At 35.4% G+C, this 13,425-nt stretch overlaps 1 protein-coding gene across 3 annotated transcripts in view; it reads right to left on the reverse strand.

Annotated features, from left to right (window-relative positions):
• Window positions 1–10,979, reverse strand: part of LOC125239105 (gelsolin-like) — a 39,322-nt gene extending 28,343 nt beyond the window's left edge. For 2 of the 3 annotated variants that reach the window (XM_048146597.1, XM_048146596.1), the window contains exons 1-2: window positions 7,035–7,124; window positions 5,084–5,155 (exon numbers count right to left, since the gene is read on the reverse strand). In XM_048146597.1, the coding sequence (XP_048002554.1) occupies window positions 5,084–5,155; window positions 7,035–7,049 (87 nt within the window). In that variant the 5' untranslated portion in view covers window positions 7,050–7,124. Of the gene's footprint in view, window positions 1–5,083; window positions 5,156–7,034; window positions 7,125–10,863 lie in introns of those variants that run through there. The other variant, XM_048146598.1, reaches the window with a different exon arrangement.
• Window positions 10,980–13,425: the final 2,446 nt, after the last annotated feature.

Below are 13,425 nucleotides of genomic sequence, written 5' to 3' on the forward strand. Positions count from 1 at the left end.
GCAGGGAAATGGCCAAAACGGAGATTTGATCAAATCTCTAAGGGATATGATCAAATCACGCATGATGTCAAAATGGCGAATCCATTTCATCATTTCTCTAGAAACTTTCAGTCATTTGACTAAATCCCTGACTCTGTTTAGTTAAATCACAAAATCGCCCAATAGACACGCCGCGTTTCGTCATTTCACTAGATTTGTTTAGCGATTTGATAAAATCCCTGAACCACGACAGTAAGTTGACGAAACGGGTTTATAAAGTCAACTAGTTTTATCATTTCTCTAAACAAGTTCAGTGAAAAGACAAAATGTTTTAATAAATAATACAATAATTTAAAATAAAATATTTTTTAGTTTTGTTTCTTCACTTATTCTATTTTTTTCTTATTTATTGAAAAAAAAAAACTCTTAAAACGGATTCAATTGAGTATAATGTCTTCATGGGTCAGATCAGATAGCGAGGTAAAATGAGTGCAGTGAAAATTCGCCCACTGATTTTACCAGTGCAGTCAGTCATGTCAATGCAGGGCAGCTTGTGGCGAGCTGTTGAGGAACAGCGACCTCACGTACCCAAGTGCTCCTGGGGAGTTCTGTTATCCATGAGGTGGGTGGATGGGACAGTACACTCTACCTGTGGCTTGCCTGTGCTGGCCGTCCAGAGTCATTAAGTCGTTTGCTCCATGGCCTAAGACGCGAGTTGGCACAGTGGCTTAACAGCTACTGGGTAGAAAGCGGAGTACAGCTCTCGATACCCTTGAGCTCTCACACCGGTATTGCCCTTGCCGGAATATCAATAAAATACGGAGCTCGATTACATGTGTTTATTGTTCAAACGCAACTTACAGACTACTCAATACAAGGATGATACATGACATATATCTATAGATAAACTCATACACCACACTCAATAACCCAGTTCATTTTAGATTCCATTAACTCTCAAATAGGTGGTGCTGGGTGCTGCCTCTGCGTTCGTCCCATGACATGGGCAAGGGCAGCATCTCCTCGTAATCCCCTTGACATTTCATTAAAGTGTCAAAAGGGACTCTAATCGTTGGCTTCAGCTTCGCGCACGTCGCTCAAAGATCCAGAAAACCCTATGGTTTCCGTGTTGGGGTAGACATACAAATAATTAAGATTCAGTTTACAAACACCTAGTATTTGTAAAATTTTTTAAAAAGAACTTTGATACCTATTTTGACATTTTATTTTACTATGTCACTAATCCAGTAAGAGATTTAATCAAATCAAGTGAAAAAGGCAAGAATCTAATAAATCTAATTGGATATATTAGATTCTTGCCTTCGTCATTTCATGAAACAAGTTCAGAGTCAGAGATTTGTTCAAATCACTTACAAGTTGAGACTTTATCATTTCCCTAAATTTGTTTATCGAAATGTTAAAACGAGTTGACTTTGTAAGTTCGTTTCGTCAACTTACTGTCGTGGTTCAGGAATGTTATCAAATCGCTAAACAAATCTAGTGAAATGACGAAAAGCGGCGTGTCTATTGGGCGATTTTGTGATTTAACTAAGCAGTGTAAGGGATTTAGTCAAATGACTGAAATTTTCTAGAGAAATGATGAAATGGATTCGCCATTTTGACATCATGCGTGATTTGATCATATCCCTTAGAGATTTGATCAAATCTCCGTTTTGGCCATTTCCCTGCGACAACGACATATACAAATAATTGTCTTTATTGAGTACTTATATTATAAATCAACACAAGTGAACGAAAACATTATGCATTATTCGAAGAGAAGGTTTATGGCCCCGCGTTTCCATGACGTCGATTTGTTGTTACGTACTCTAACAACAAATCGACGTCATGGAAACGCGGGGCCATAAACCTTCTCCGTAAACTATATCTAGTGAAATTCTATTATATTTGTACTCACATATTTTATGAGTGCCTTTCTATCAGAGATGTGACCGATGTTGTACATTAATGGGGTTGCGACAATTGTATAGAAATATAATTGTGTGAAGAATAACGAATGTGGTAAAACTTCTGTTGCGTGGAATAAATATTGTGTGAAATCGCGACTAGGTAGAGTCAAGATCGTGTAGAAGTAATGACTGTGATGAATAACGAATGTGGTAATATTCAGTTGTGTGGAAATAATATTGCGTAGAGTCGCGACTAGTTAGAGTCAAGATCGTGTAGAAGTAATGACTGTGATGAATAACGAATGTGGTAATCTTCAGTTGTGTGGAAACAATATTGCGTAGAATCGCGACTAGGTAGAGTCAAGATTGTGTAGAAATAATGACTGTGAAAAATAACGCATGTGGTAAACTTCAGCTGCGTGGAATAAATATTGTGTGAAACCGCGACTAGGTAGAGTCAAGATCGTGTAGAAGTAATGACTGTGATGAATAGCGAATGTGGTAAACTTCAGTTGTGCGGTAACAATTGTGTGAAATCGCGACTAGGTAGAGTCAAGATCGTGTACAAATAATGACTGTGAAGAATATCGCATGTGGTAAACTTCAGCTGCGTGGAATAAATATTGTCTAGAATCGCGACTAGGAGGAAATATTGAAGAAATCGATGGATTTGATTTAGTTTGATGTTTTATAGTCGGTATTTTGTTCGTATTGGTATGGTGAAAAATTTTGTTTTTCACTTAGTGGCAAAGTTTGTTTAACCTTTATACCTTGAAACCCTCGCAGCGCTTAAGATTCCACTTTATGAACATATTGGAATCTTTCGCTTGCTCGGGTATTGGCACGTGAGGTTAATTCCCTTTTGCTGTGAACTTAACACAGCAAAAGGGAATGTACAAGTTTCTAGTGGGGTGGCAACGCGCATGTGACTCTGTTTGAGTTGCAGGCGTCCATAGGTTACGGTGACCGCTTTACATCAGGCGGGCCATCTGCTTGTTTGCCACCGACGTACCTTAGAATAAAAAAAAAACAACTTTGCCCCCTTGTAAAACAAATAACTATTATCGGCTTGATAACTTTAGTGCACGTTTATGAATAAGGGGGGTAAGAATGTATGTAGGGGAAAATATCAAAATAGTAATGTTTTGATGATGTTTTTAATTCTTGTACTTATTGTTAATACATGTTAAAATAAAAGAAAAGGGGACACAAAAATCAATCTAGGTAGGTAACTAGGCATTGTTTGGCTTAAGAATATAATAGAGGTAATAGATCCTTTATTTATAATTTCTCTTAAAATAAAGATTTTTTTGTGAAATACAAAATAATAAAAAGACCTTACTATAAAAACATTATGAAAATGAATAAAACATTTAAATTATTTTTATCTAGTATGTTGCTCATAGATAAAATAGATCCGTAATAGGAATATAAACGATTTATCTTTGTTCGAATGGCCTAATTAATGAGACTAACAAACTAATATCATTAAGAGTTTATGGAAAAACAAATGAACATCATGAGTTTGTCCTTGTAATTAATGTTATCGGTGCTCATTTACAAATTGCCATTAGGGCACTCGTGAGAATGAGTCCAAATTGTATTGTTACAATTGAATTGCCTAATTTTTTTTGTTATTTGTAACATTTTTTTATATTGATATTGTTAATCAATTAAACTATACATATGGCCAACCGGGCTATTTGCGCCTGGTGGAGGAAATGTATCTTCTGATGATATTTTTAAACGGAATATATTAGAACTATTATAGGTAGCCGTAAAGTTTGGTGATAGCAAAGAAGATTGAGTATTATAGAGAGTTACTGTCAAAGTAAAATGTGTAGTCACATTGCATATAGACTGCCATCTCTCGACACAGGTTTAAAACTTTTGAACCTCAGTTTTGACTATTTGGCCTATATTCTTAGCTTGATATGTGTTAAAATGTCAAATATTTTTACTAGCGTCATCTAGCCGAGCGTTCCTCAATGGTGCAACGCCATCCGCGTACCTTTTTCATTATGGTTTTGAGGTACGTTTTTTTCTTAGACTTTATTTGTCTATACGGATTACATATATTATGTCTTTGGTTATAGGTACTTCGAACGTAGAGGGTTGTAATAGTTCTAAAATGTCTCGTTTAGAAGATATCTTTAAAAGACGAATTTATCCCACCATACGCAAATTCCGGTTGAAAATATTATAATAATATTATGCAATTTTCGTATGTTATATCGTATGCTTTTGTGCAAAAAATTTACTTTGTATTAATTATCTAAAAAAGGGCTTGTTTTCTTACTTGTGTATTTTGTAGTTATCACGAATAAATAATTAATTGATTGATTGATTTGATTGATTGATTTTTAAAGCAGTTGGTTGAACAACCTGAAAATAGTTGTATACTTTGCCAAAAACTTCCTGTATTAATTTGGTATTAATGTAATCTATAAATTAATTTTATGCATTAGTAATAATTAAAATAAATCGAGTTCAATAAATATAGAACAAAAAATTAAACGAATGTTAGTTGCTTACGTCACGAATGTTATATTTCCGTTTAGTATCAATAACTTTGATAAGGATAAATTTTAAAATATTATATTAACATGATTATTACATAAAAATGATTATTAATTAGAAATCATTTACCACTTTATATTTATTATTGTGATTTCCTTACACATTTTATAGACGTTACAATGGATTAAAGGCTTGCCGATTTAAAGACTTGAGTTTGAAATATTCTTTTCTCCAAGCTACACACAATGTTTTTGATCACACTTCCAATATAAATAATAATGTAAAAGATTAAAAAAAGTTAAGAACGGTATTAGAAATTTCATAACTCCCTAGGGAGAACGATGCTTTTAAAATAACTCTCGCTCCGTCTGCTTTTAGTTGCTCATTTGCTGTGGCAGTGTGATGAAAGAATAATTATTGTTTGCGAAAAAAAAAGCTGTGTGGATTTTTTTATTGCCTATAAAGGGCTAATTTATTTTTATTTTTTAAATTTGTTATGTAATAAACACTGATTTAAACTTTCACGATTTTTACACATATATAAAATTGAAAAACGGGACTTAATCGCGAATTACTATGTTTTAAACAGTGTTTTATCTGTGTTATGTAATATTTTGTGAAATATATACATATTTGCAAATAAACGATTTGATTTGATTTGATTTGATATTTACCTCGATCCTCCATATTTCTAATCCCTCCTTTTTTCCACAGTTTTTGAATGCTGCGTGGGGTTCCGGCATTTCCTGGATTTATAAAATAATATGAAATAAATATAACACAAATAACCCCTTACATTTCATTAAAGTGTCGAAAGGGCCTCTACGCGTTGGCTTCGGCCCCGCGCACGCCTCCCAAAGGTCCGGAATACCATTGTTCCGTGATGGGAAAGACTTACATATAATATAGTCTAATACTGTGTATAATGTTTTATTGTGTATAAGAAATTTTAAATAACTCTGATTTGTTCCTATTTTATTAAACAGTAAAAAATCTCTTAAATTAAAAAAATATTCTTATAACAATAGTTATAAAAATAACTAACATTTTAAATTATAGTTTTAAGAGCAAGATTAAAGTATATCATCATCCTCCTTGCGTTAGCCCGACATTTTCCACGGCTCATGGGAGCCTGGGGTCCGCTTTGACAACTAATCCCAAGATTTGGCGTAGGCACTAGTTTTACGAAAGCGACTGCCATCTGAACTTCCAACCCGAAGGGTAACTAGGCCTTATTGGGATTAGTCCGGTTTCCTCACGATGTTATCACCGAAAAGCAACGCAAGCTTAAAGTATACACTATGTAACATAATTGCCGAAGATAAATCCTACGGCTAATACATTACCTTCTATAGTACCTTTAATTTTCATGGTGTTTATTTAAAAAAAAGGAAGTGGTATTCGTAACCGCTATTCGATACCGGTTATGCTCTTAAATGGATCACCAGCATTAATGTTACATCCTGTGAGTACTTAAGAGGATACGGTAGCGAAAATGCTAAAATGGAAAGGAGCCCCCCTTTCAACTTGGGAATTTTAGTTAAATATACAGGATGTAACATTAATGCTGGTGATCCATTTAAGAGCATAACCGGTATCGAATAGCGGTTACGAATACCACTTCCTTTTTTTTTAAATAAACACCATGAAAATTAAAGGTACTATAGAAGGTAATGTATAAGCCGTAGGATTTATCTTCGGCAATTATGTTATATAGTGTACAAGTGTTATTAACTAGATTTATCGAAAAAAAATTGTCCATTAAGAACAACTCAGTCAAAAGATATTTAAAAAAAATCTTTAAAATTGAGGTTCCGCGCTCGACTCTTTCCTCCTTTAAAACTTAATCAATCGGAACGAAATTTGAGAATCTGAATAACAATGAAATAATCTATGTCAGACCGTTTAGCTTTTTTGGTTAATTGTTACCAATCTTGAGTATCGCACCTTTTTTTGCGCCACAATGAAAAAGGCCGTTTTTGGAAATTTTTGATTGGCTCTAGAGTCGTTAAAAAGCAGAATATCAAAAAAAATCAAAACGGTGCGACACAGATAAAAATAATAACAATCTGTGTTGAAAAAATAATAGCTCTATCTTCAAAAACCAGGGAGGAAATAGTCGAGTGCGTTTGTATGGAGAATTGACCCCTACCGTATCGTCTTAAATATTTAGCATCACTATTCAATACTATGTAACATATAATGGATATTTATTCTGTAAACAGGAATAATTTTCTATCCATCTACTTACTAAAATTATAAATGGAAAAGTGTGTGTGTCTGTTTGTTTGTCCGTCTTTCACGGCAAAACGGAGCGACGAATTGACCTCATTTTTTAGGTGGAGATAGTTGAAGGGATGGAGAGTGACATGGCCTACTTTTTGTCTCTTTCTAACGCGAGCGGAGCCACGGGCAAAAGCTAGTGTGAATTACGTAATATTCACTATTGGCTCAAAATCTAAATGGCAAAAATAATGGCAGGTTCTCTAAAAACCCTCTCATAATTTTATTAGGCATTTTATGAGTAGGTATACAGGAGTATTTTATTTACTCCTCTACAAAAACAGCATTTTTTCCTAAATAAATAAACACCCTGTATTGTTAAAGAGTCAAAAAACAACAAACCTGAATATCTTCCATTTTACACTGATTTTTTTTTTATTTTTCACTATATTTACCGTACATTAAATAAATAGTTATACGGTTTCCCCTTCTATGGTTAGTTACTAACTAAATCCACTCAATGGTTAGTATTATGTTTTATACCTTATCATAAGTATCCTCTTCCATTTGGCAAAGGATTTTCAACCTTGTAATAAAACTAATAAAGTTATTAAGACCCATTAATTATGGGTTAAGTGGTACAAACTTGATTTTGATAAGTTAAAATGTTTGAACATATTCTTATCGGCTGTTGATTGGGGAAAATCAGAGTTTAACACACAATTTTAGGCATAATAGTACATTACGATACAAGTGCGTAATAAAGGAAGTTCGAAACGAGTGGCGATAAATTAAAACACGACCGAAGGGAGTGTTTTAAATCGACACGAGTTACGAATTTCCTTTTCGCACGTGTATCGTACGAAGTTTTTCAGTAGGTAGAGATGGCCCTCCGAAATTTCGACCTGGCATATAATGAACCACTTCTCGCACTAGTGCGTAAAAAACACCATCTGTAGTGAAAAATATATTATACTAGCTTTTGCCCGCGGCTTCGCTCGCGTTAGAAAGAGACAAAAAGTAGCCTATGTCACTCTCCATCCCTTCAACTATCTCCACGTAAAAAAATCACGTCAATACGTCGCTCCGTTTTGCCGTGAAAGACGGACTAACAAAGAAACACACACACACATTCCCATTTATAATATTAGTATAGTATGGATCACAGAACTTTATTTATATAGAAGAAACAAGTTCATCTATTTGTATAGGGGCCGAGCGTGTCAAATTTTGTACTGAAGTTGTTTCTTGCCTGTAATTTTAAATATGTCTCAGGCTCTTGATTGTTCATAATTTTTGTGTTGTTGCAATTGAATATCACGTAACGAGGCATTTTTTATGTTTTGATTGACTTCAACTTACAAAAATTGACGCCCGAAAGCTGCAAGCTGCGATTAAAGACGGACAACTCAGTGGATTTCACTGAGTTCATTTGACACGCTAAGTAGATACGTTTGCTTGATCTATGGTATATATGACATCTGTGATGGATAATGATATTAATGATGGTTTCAATTTTAATACCTACCAAGGACGATATATACCAGGACTCACAAAGCGTACCCAAAAAGTGTACCCTTGAAATAGGCCTTTTAGGGATAAAACTAGATGGCGCTGTTTCGCTGCCTGGAAGTGGCAAAAATCATTTATTCCTTAAATATTTTTGCGTGTTTTAATTTATTATAAGAACAAATGACATAATTTCTTTATTTTAAAATCACAATATCGCGTCAATACACACTTTAAAAAATTGTAGGCATCATCAGTGTAGTTATGAAAGTATTTAGTAGGTGGCGCTAAAAAAATGAGGTACGATTCTAAGATGAAGATTGTCAATCCTATATCAACTGCTACTTGTAAATAAATGTCGCGACGAACGAAAAGTCTAATGCTCACCAATTTTTAGCTAATATTACAATAGTATTTATTAATCGGTATTCTGTTTTCAATTCCTTCTGCTTGTAATGTAAGTTGTGAACTGTTCTAATATAATTTTTTTGGCAGACGAGACACTGTGACACCTAGTATCGAGTAGTGGTACTGGCAATTCACCCTATTTGACGCGTGATTGACGCGTTATTGTCGCTAGATGTCACTTAACTTTACCTATACAAATAACTCGCAAAAATAAATCATCCTTGATACCTACCTAAGACTAGAAAAGATGCTCGCTGCGCTCGCGGTTCAATATTTGTAATCTTTCGCTTGCTCGGGTATCATATTAGCACGTGCGATTAAACAACTACTTTGCCCCCTAGTGAAACAAATAGTTTTTTTTCCTAGCCTATAATTGTGTCCCACTGCTGGGCAAAGGCCTCCCCTTTCTTCTTAAATAGTTTACGTGTAAAAAAACTCGACTGTTATAGCACAGCTTGTTATGCGTACTGAGGCAACTTAGCACCTTCGTTGCAACCTTGAGAACAAAACAACCATTGTTTACCGATATTTGCGTTTTTCTAAATTACTGTACTTATTAGAGCAAGACCAACATACGTTTTATAGCATACTAGCTTTTGCACGCGGCTTCGCTCGTGTTAGAAAGAGACAAAAGTAGCCTATATCACTCTCCATCCCTTCAACTATCTCCTCTTAAAAAATCACGTCGATTCGTCTCTCCGTTTTGCCGTGAAAGACGGACAAACAAACAGACACACACACTTTCCCATTGATAATATTAAGTATGGATCCTGCAAGTGCTATTTTAGATATTTTTTAATGTAATTATTAAATTTTCTTAACAGTTTCGCAGTTATTGAGATCACTGCCAACTTAGTTTGGTCTGCCATTTTAAGGATTCTCAATTGTAGTAATTAATACCTATGTTTGTCGCACTTCAAAACATTTAATTTTGAAAAAAATGTTTATTTGTCAATAGAATATAATGAAGAATAATAATATCAAGTCTAATTTTTATTTTGTTGTCAATTTGACAATTTTTGACTTTTGAATGATTCACGGTTATTTTCATTAGACTTATATTGACCGGGATATAGACCGTGATTACCTTTTTGATTTTTGTCGAGCTCCCGATATTTCGACGCAGTTGCATGCATCATGATCACGGAAAACAATGCATGCAACTGCGTCGAAATATCGGGAGCTCGACAAAAATCAAAAAGGTAATCACGGTCTATATCCCGGTCAATATAAGTCTAATTTTTGACTTTATGAAAATTATGTACTTTTTATACTCAGAATCATTGAGCCATTGAGCTCTTTCGATCCTGGGGGCCGATTTTTGAATCTCACGTCGTTCGAATTCAGAAAATTGTCACGGTGAATTGCCTACTATTTTCGGTGACAATTTTCTGAATTCGAACGACGTGAGATTCAAAAATCGGCCCCCTGATAGAAGACAAAAAAGTCCCAACACTTTCATATAGCCTGACAATCTTATACAATCTTTCACTTTCCTGAGTTGCGACCAATTGTACAAGTATTATGACAAATTGTAACTCAGTGGAAAAAAATGTAAGGCCCTCCGCTCACGAGGCTACTCTCAAGCGACTTTCGTCTCATACGCGTATGATACGCGTCGCTCGTGAGTAGCCTGCATACAAATTAACGTCGCTCCGCACACGACGAGACGCGTCTACGACCCGTATGCTACCAGTCGCACGCGACTGTCATTGCTGGTCGCACGCTACTCGAGTCGCATGCACGTTGCAAACAAAAATGGCGGTGGATCAAAAGTTTAATATTCGATTTGTCCAAGAAGTGGAAAATTATCCGTGTTTGTATAATTATAAGCTGCCAGAATATATAAGAAAAGATGTGGTGGAAAAGGCGTGGAATGATATTGGCAAAAAAATGAATATGACAGGTCAGTATAGGTATTATATTTTGTTTTTATGTAATGAAGGGTTTATTTACCTACTATTATTACATTAACCTACTACAAACTATGAAGGGGTGAGTGATAAATAACGTCACGATTCAAAATTCATCGTGTTTCATCATCTTGTACGCACGAATGTTGCACTGCAAATGATAAAAATCGTCTCAGTTGCGTAGCACTGTGTGCGGAAACGAGTAGCATACCAGTATGCAACCATGAATTGCATTGCAATCGCGTCGCTTGAGAGTAGCCTCGTGAGCGGAGGGCCTAAGACTTTTTTTTTCGAAATTTAAAGAGCTCATGATTCTGAGTAGAAGAAGTGGAAAAGAAACAGATTAAAAAAAAAAGTAAAACAGATAACAAAATAATAATCTGTCCATTAAATAAACTTACTGTTTTGATATCTCGCCGTGCAACTCAAATTATAACCTTGCAGCAGACAACAGGTTTCCACGACGCCTGTCGACTCACTAAATGGTAAATGACCAGCTTTATATGGGCTGGGTTTTTTCAAACGATTACATGAGTAATCGCGTCTTTTCCTGATTAAAATAATAATCTTTGTCTTGTTTTGGGTAGTTTTTCCTCGGTATGACGACCGGCCTAGAAACGAACATTTCATAAAAAAATTAAAATCCTTTTTTCCTTCCAGGGTACGTAACCGAATGTCACAAACGGCCTCGAAACGCTCGTAGATATCTATCTCTATCGCTCTTGTTGGCGCGACAGAGCCAGACTACCTTTCGCGGCGTTTCGTTTTCGTTTCGCGTCGCTGAAATGCCATTCGGCTTCGGCACATGGCAGGCAAGTATGGTCGCGCGATAAATGATAAAACATCCGGCCGTTCCTATTGCGCTTACAAATAGTGCGATAAGGACGGCCTGATGGTTTATCATTTATTGCGCGACCATGTTTGCCTGCCTTGATATTGACGTTACTAGGTGTAATATTTGGAACCCTCCCGTTTACCACGCCGTGTTCTTCGTTGTATATAGGCGAAGTAGCGAATGCCAAAAGAGATGTTGGGAGACCATTGCTTCGCTTCAAAGACTGCGCGAAGAGGGACATGGCAGCCTTTAAAATCGACTACCAAAACTGGGAGAAGCTTGCGGAAAAGCGGACGGAGTGGCGAAAGTGCGTTGGAGATGGTCGCAAGTTCGTCGATGAGACCTGCACGGGTAGCATGGTCGCGCGATAGACGATAAAATATCAGGCCGACCCTATCGCACTATTAGTAAGTGCGATAGGGACGGCCAGATGTTTTATCATTTATCGCGCGACCATAATTGCCTGCCTGGTATGCCACACTTGCTGACAAAAGGGAAAGAAGACACCATAGCGAAACGTCGCAATCGGTTGCAAGCTTCCCTTGTCAGCTGTGTGGCAAAAAGTGTCGCTCTCGCATAGGTCTCTTTAGTCATCAAAAGCGATGTCTCTCGGACATTGCACCATAAATCGTCTGTCATAAATTATGTTCAAACATAACGACTGTCGACGATGTGGTGCTTTATTTCGTGCACTGCATAAAAGGATAAAATATTTTATTTTAAGTACCTATAGAAAACTAGCCTATTGTGACGTGCAATAAAATAGTCAATACTCATTCTAATAGTTTAATAATCTTTATAAGTACATTATTATAATACAAATGCACACATTTATTTAATGTAATAACATACTTTAACTTCTATATTATTTATTAATAAATCTAGGTACAAACATAACATAGCTATATTACCCGATACCTTTGTATATAATTAACTATACAATTTGTACATTTTATTAAGTACCTAATAATTATAAAATTATTCTTAAATCCAATATATAACAGTACTGGGTGAAAATACTGGGCCTAATGAAAACGGAACCGGAACTAAATAAAAAAAAAACCTTAAAAATTATATTTATAAACTTTACAATGCCAAAAAATACCTAAACTTTATATTTTTAAGTATGGTTAAATTACATTTCGATTTATTTGAATTATTATATTAATCAAATACATGCTTTACCATTCTCCCACAAGATGGCGATTAAAGAGGCTCTGAGAAGCATATATTTTTTTTTAGTAGCATACATATATATAAATTATAGTATATAAATTACTTGGCCTTACAAAAAAGAGTAGTAAATAGATTAGATTACACAATATTTACTATCCATCACTAGATGGCGTTAAACACAACTCTAAAGGGTACTGAGTAGCATGCTAAAAATAAGACTAAGTATTCACTGCAGATGTTCGAAACACACATACTGGTAAATGTTCTAAGAGTTTGTAAACTTTTATTTGCTGAATATAGCGTCTTAATACTAACGCTATTCGCTATAGAAATGCGACCACGCCCTAAAAAAAATTACTATATTTTAAAACTACTTAAATTGCTACTCGTCACAGTCACAACTGACACTTGATTCGCTATACAACTGAGAGTACCTACGACGCCCTAAAAAACAGTTCTTTTTGACTGTTTGCATTTTGAAAACTGCTTATACTACTTATCACTAGATGGCGCTGTCACCAATTCAAATATTTTTTTGTAGCGTCTTTAAAACCAATGCTTTCTTCTCTATACATAGAACTGAGAGTACCGCGCCCTAAAAATCAGTTCTTTTTGACTTTGTTTATTGAAAACTACTGTTTCTACACGTCACTAGATGACGCTTAGCAATTAGTAAACTTATGCTATTTTCGCTAATACATAGAACTGCAAATTCACGCTCGTTTAGGTTCTCTTTGGCGGAGAGTATTTAGCAGTTTTCAAAATATAATGAGTTTTTGAGAACTGCTTATACTTTCCGTCGCCAGATGGCGTTTTCAGCAATCCAGACGGTTTTGAGTTGCGTCTTAGAACTGAGAGTACCTACCGCGCTCTAAATTTTTTTGTTTCTTTGTATTTTGAACCACTCGTCACTAGATGGCGCTGTCACCAATCCAAAGTATTTTTTGTAGAG

Source organism: Leguminivora glycinivorella, chromosome 25 (genome assembly GCF_023078275.1).
Source record: "Leguminivora glycinivorella isolate SPB_JAAS2020 chromosome 25, LegGlyc_1.1, whole genome shotgun sequence".
In the NCBI taxonomy this organism is placed as follows: Eukaryota; Metazoa; Arthropoda; class Insecta; order Lepidoptera; family Tortricidae; genus Leguminivora; species Leguminivora glycinivorella.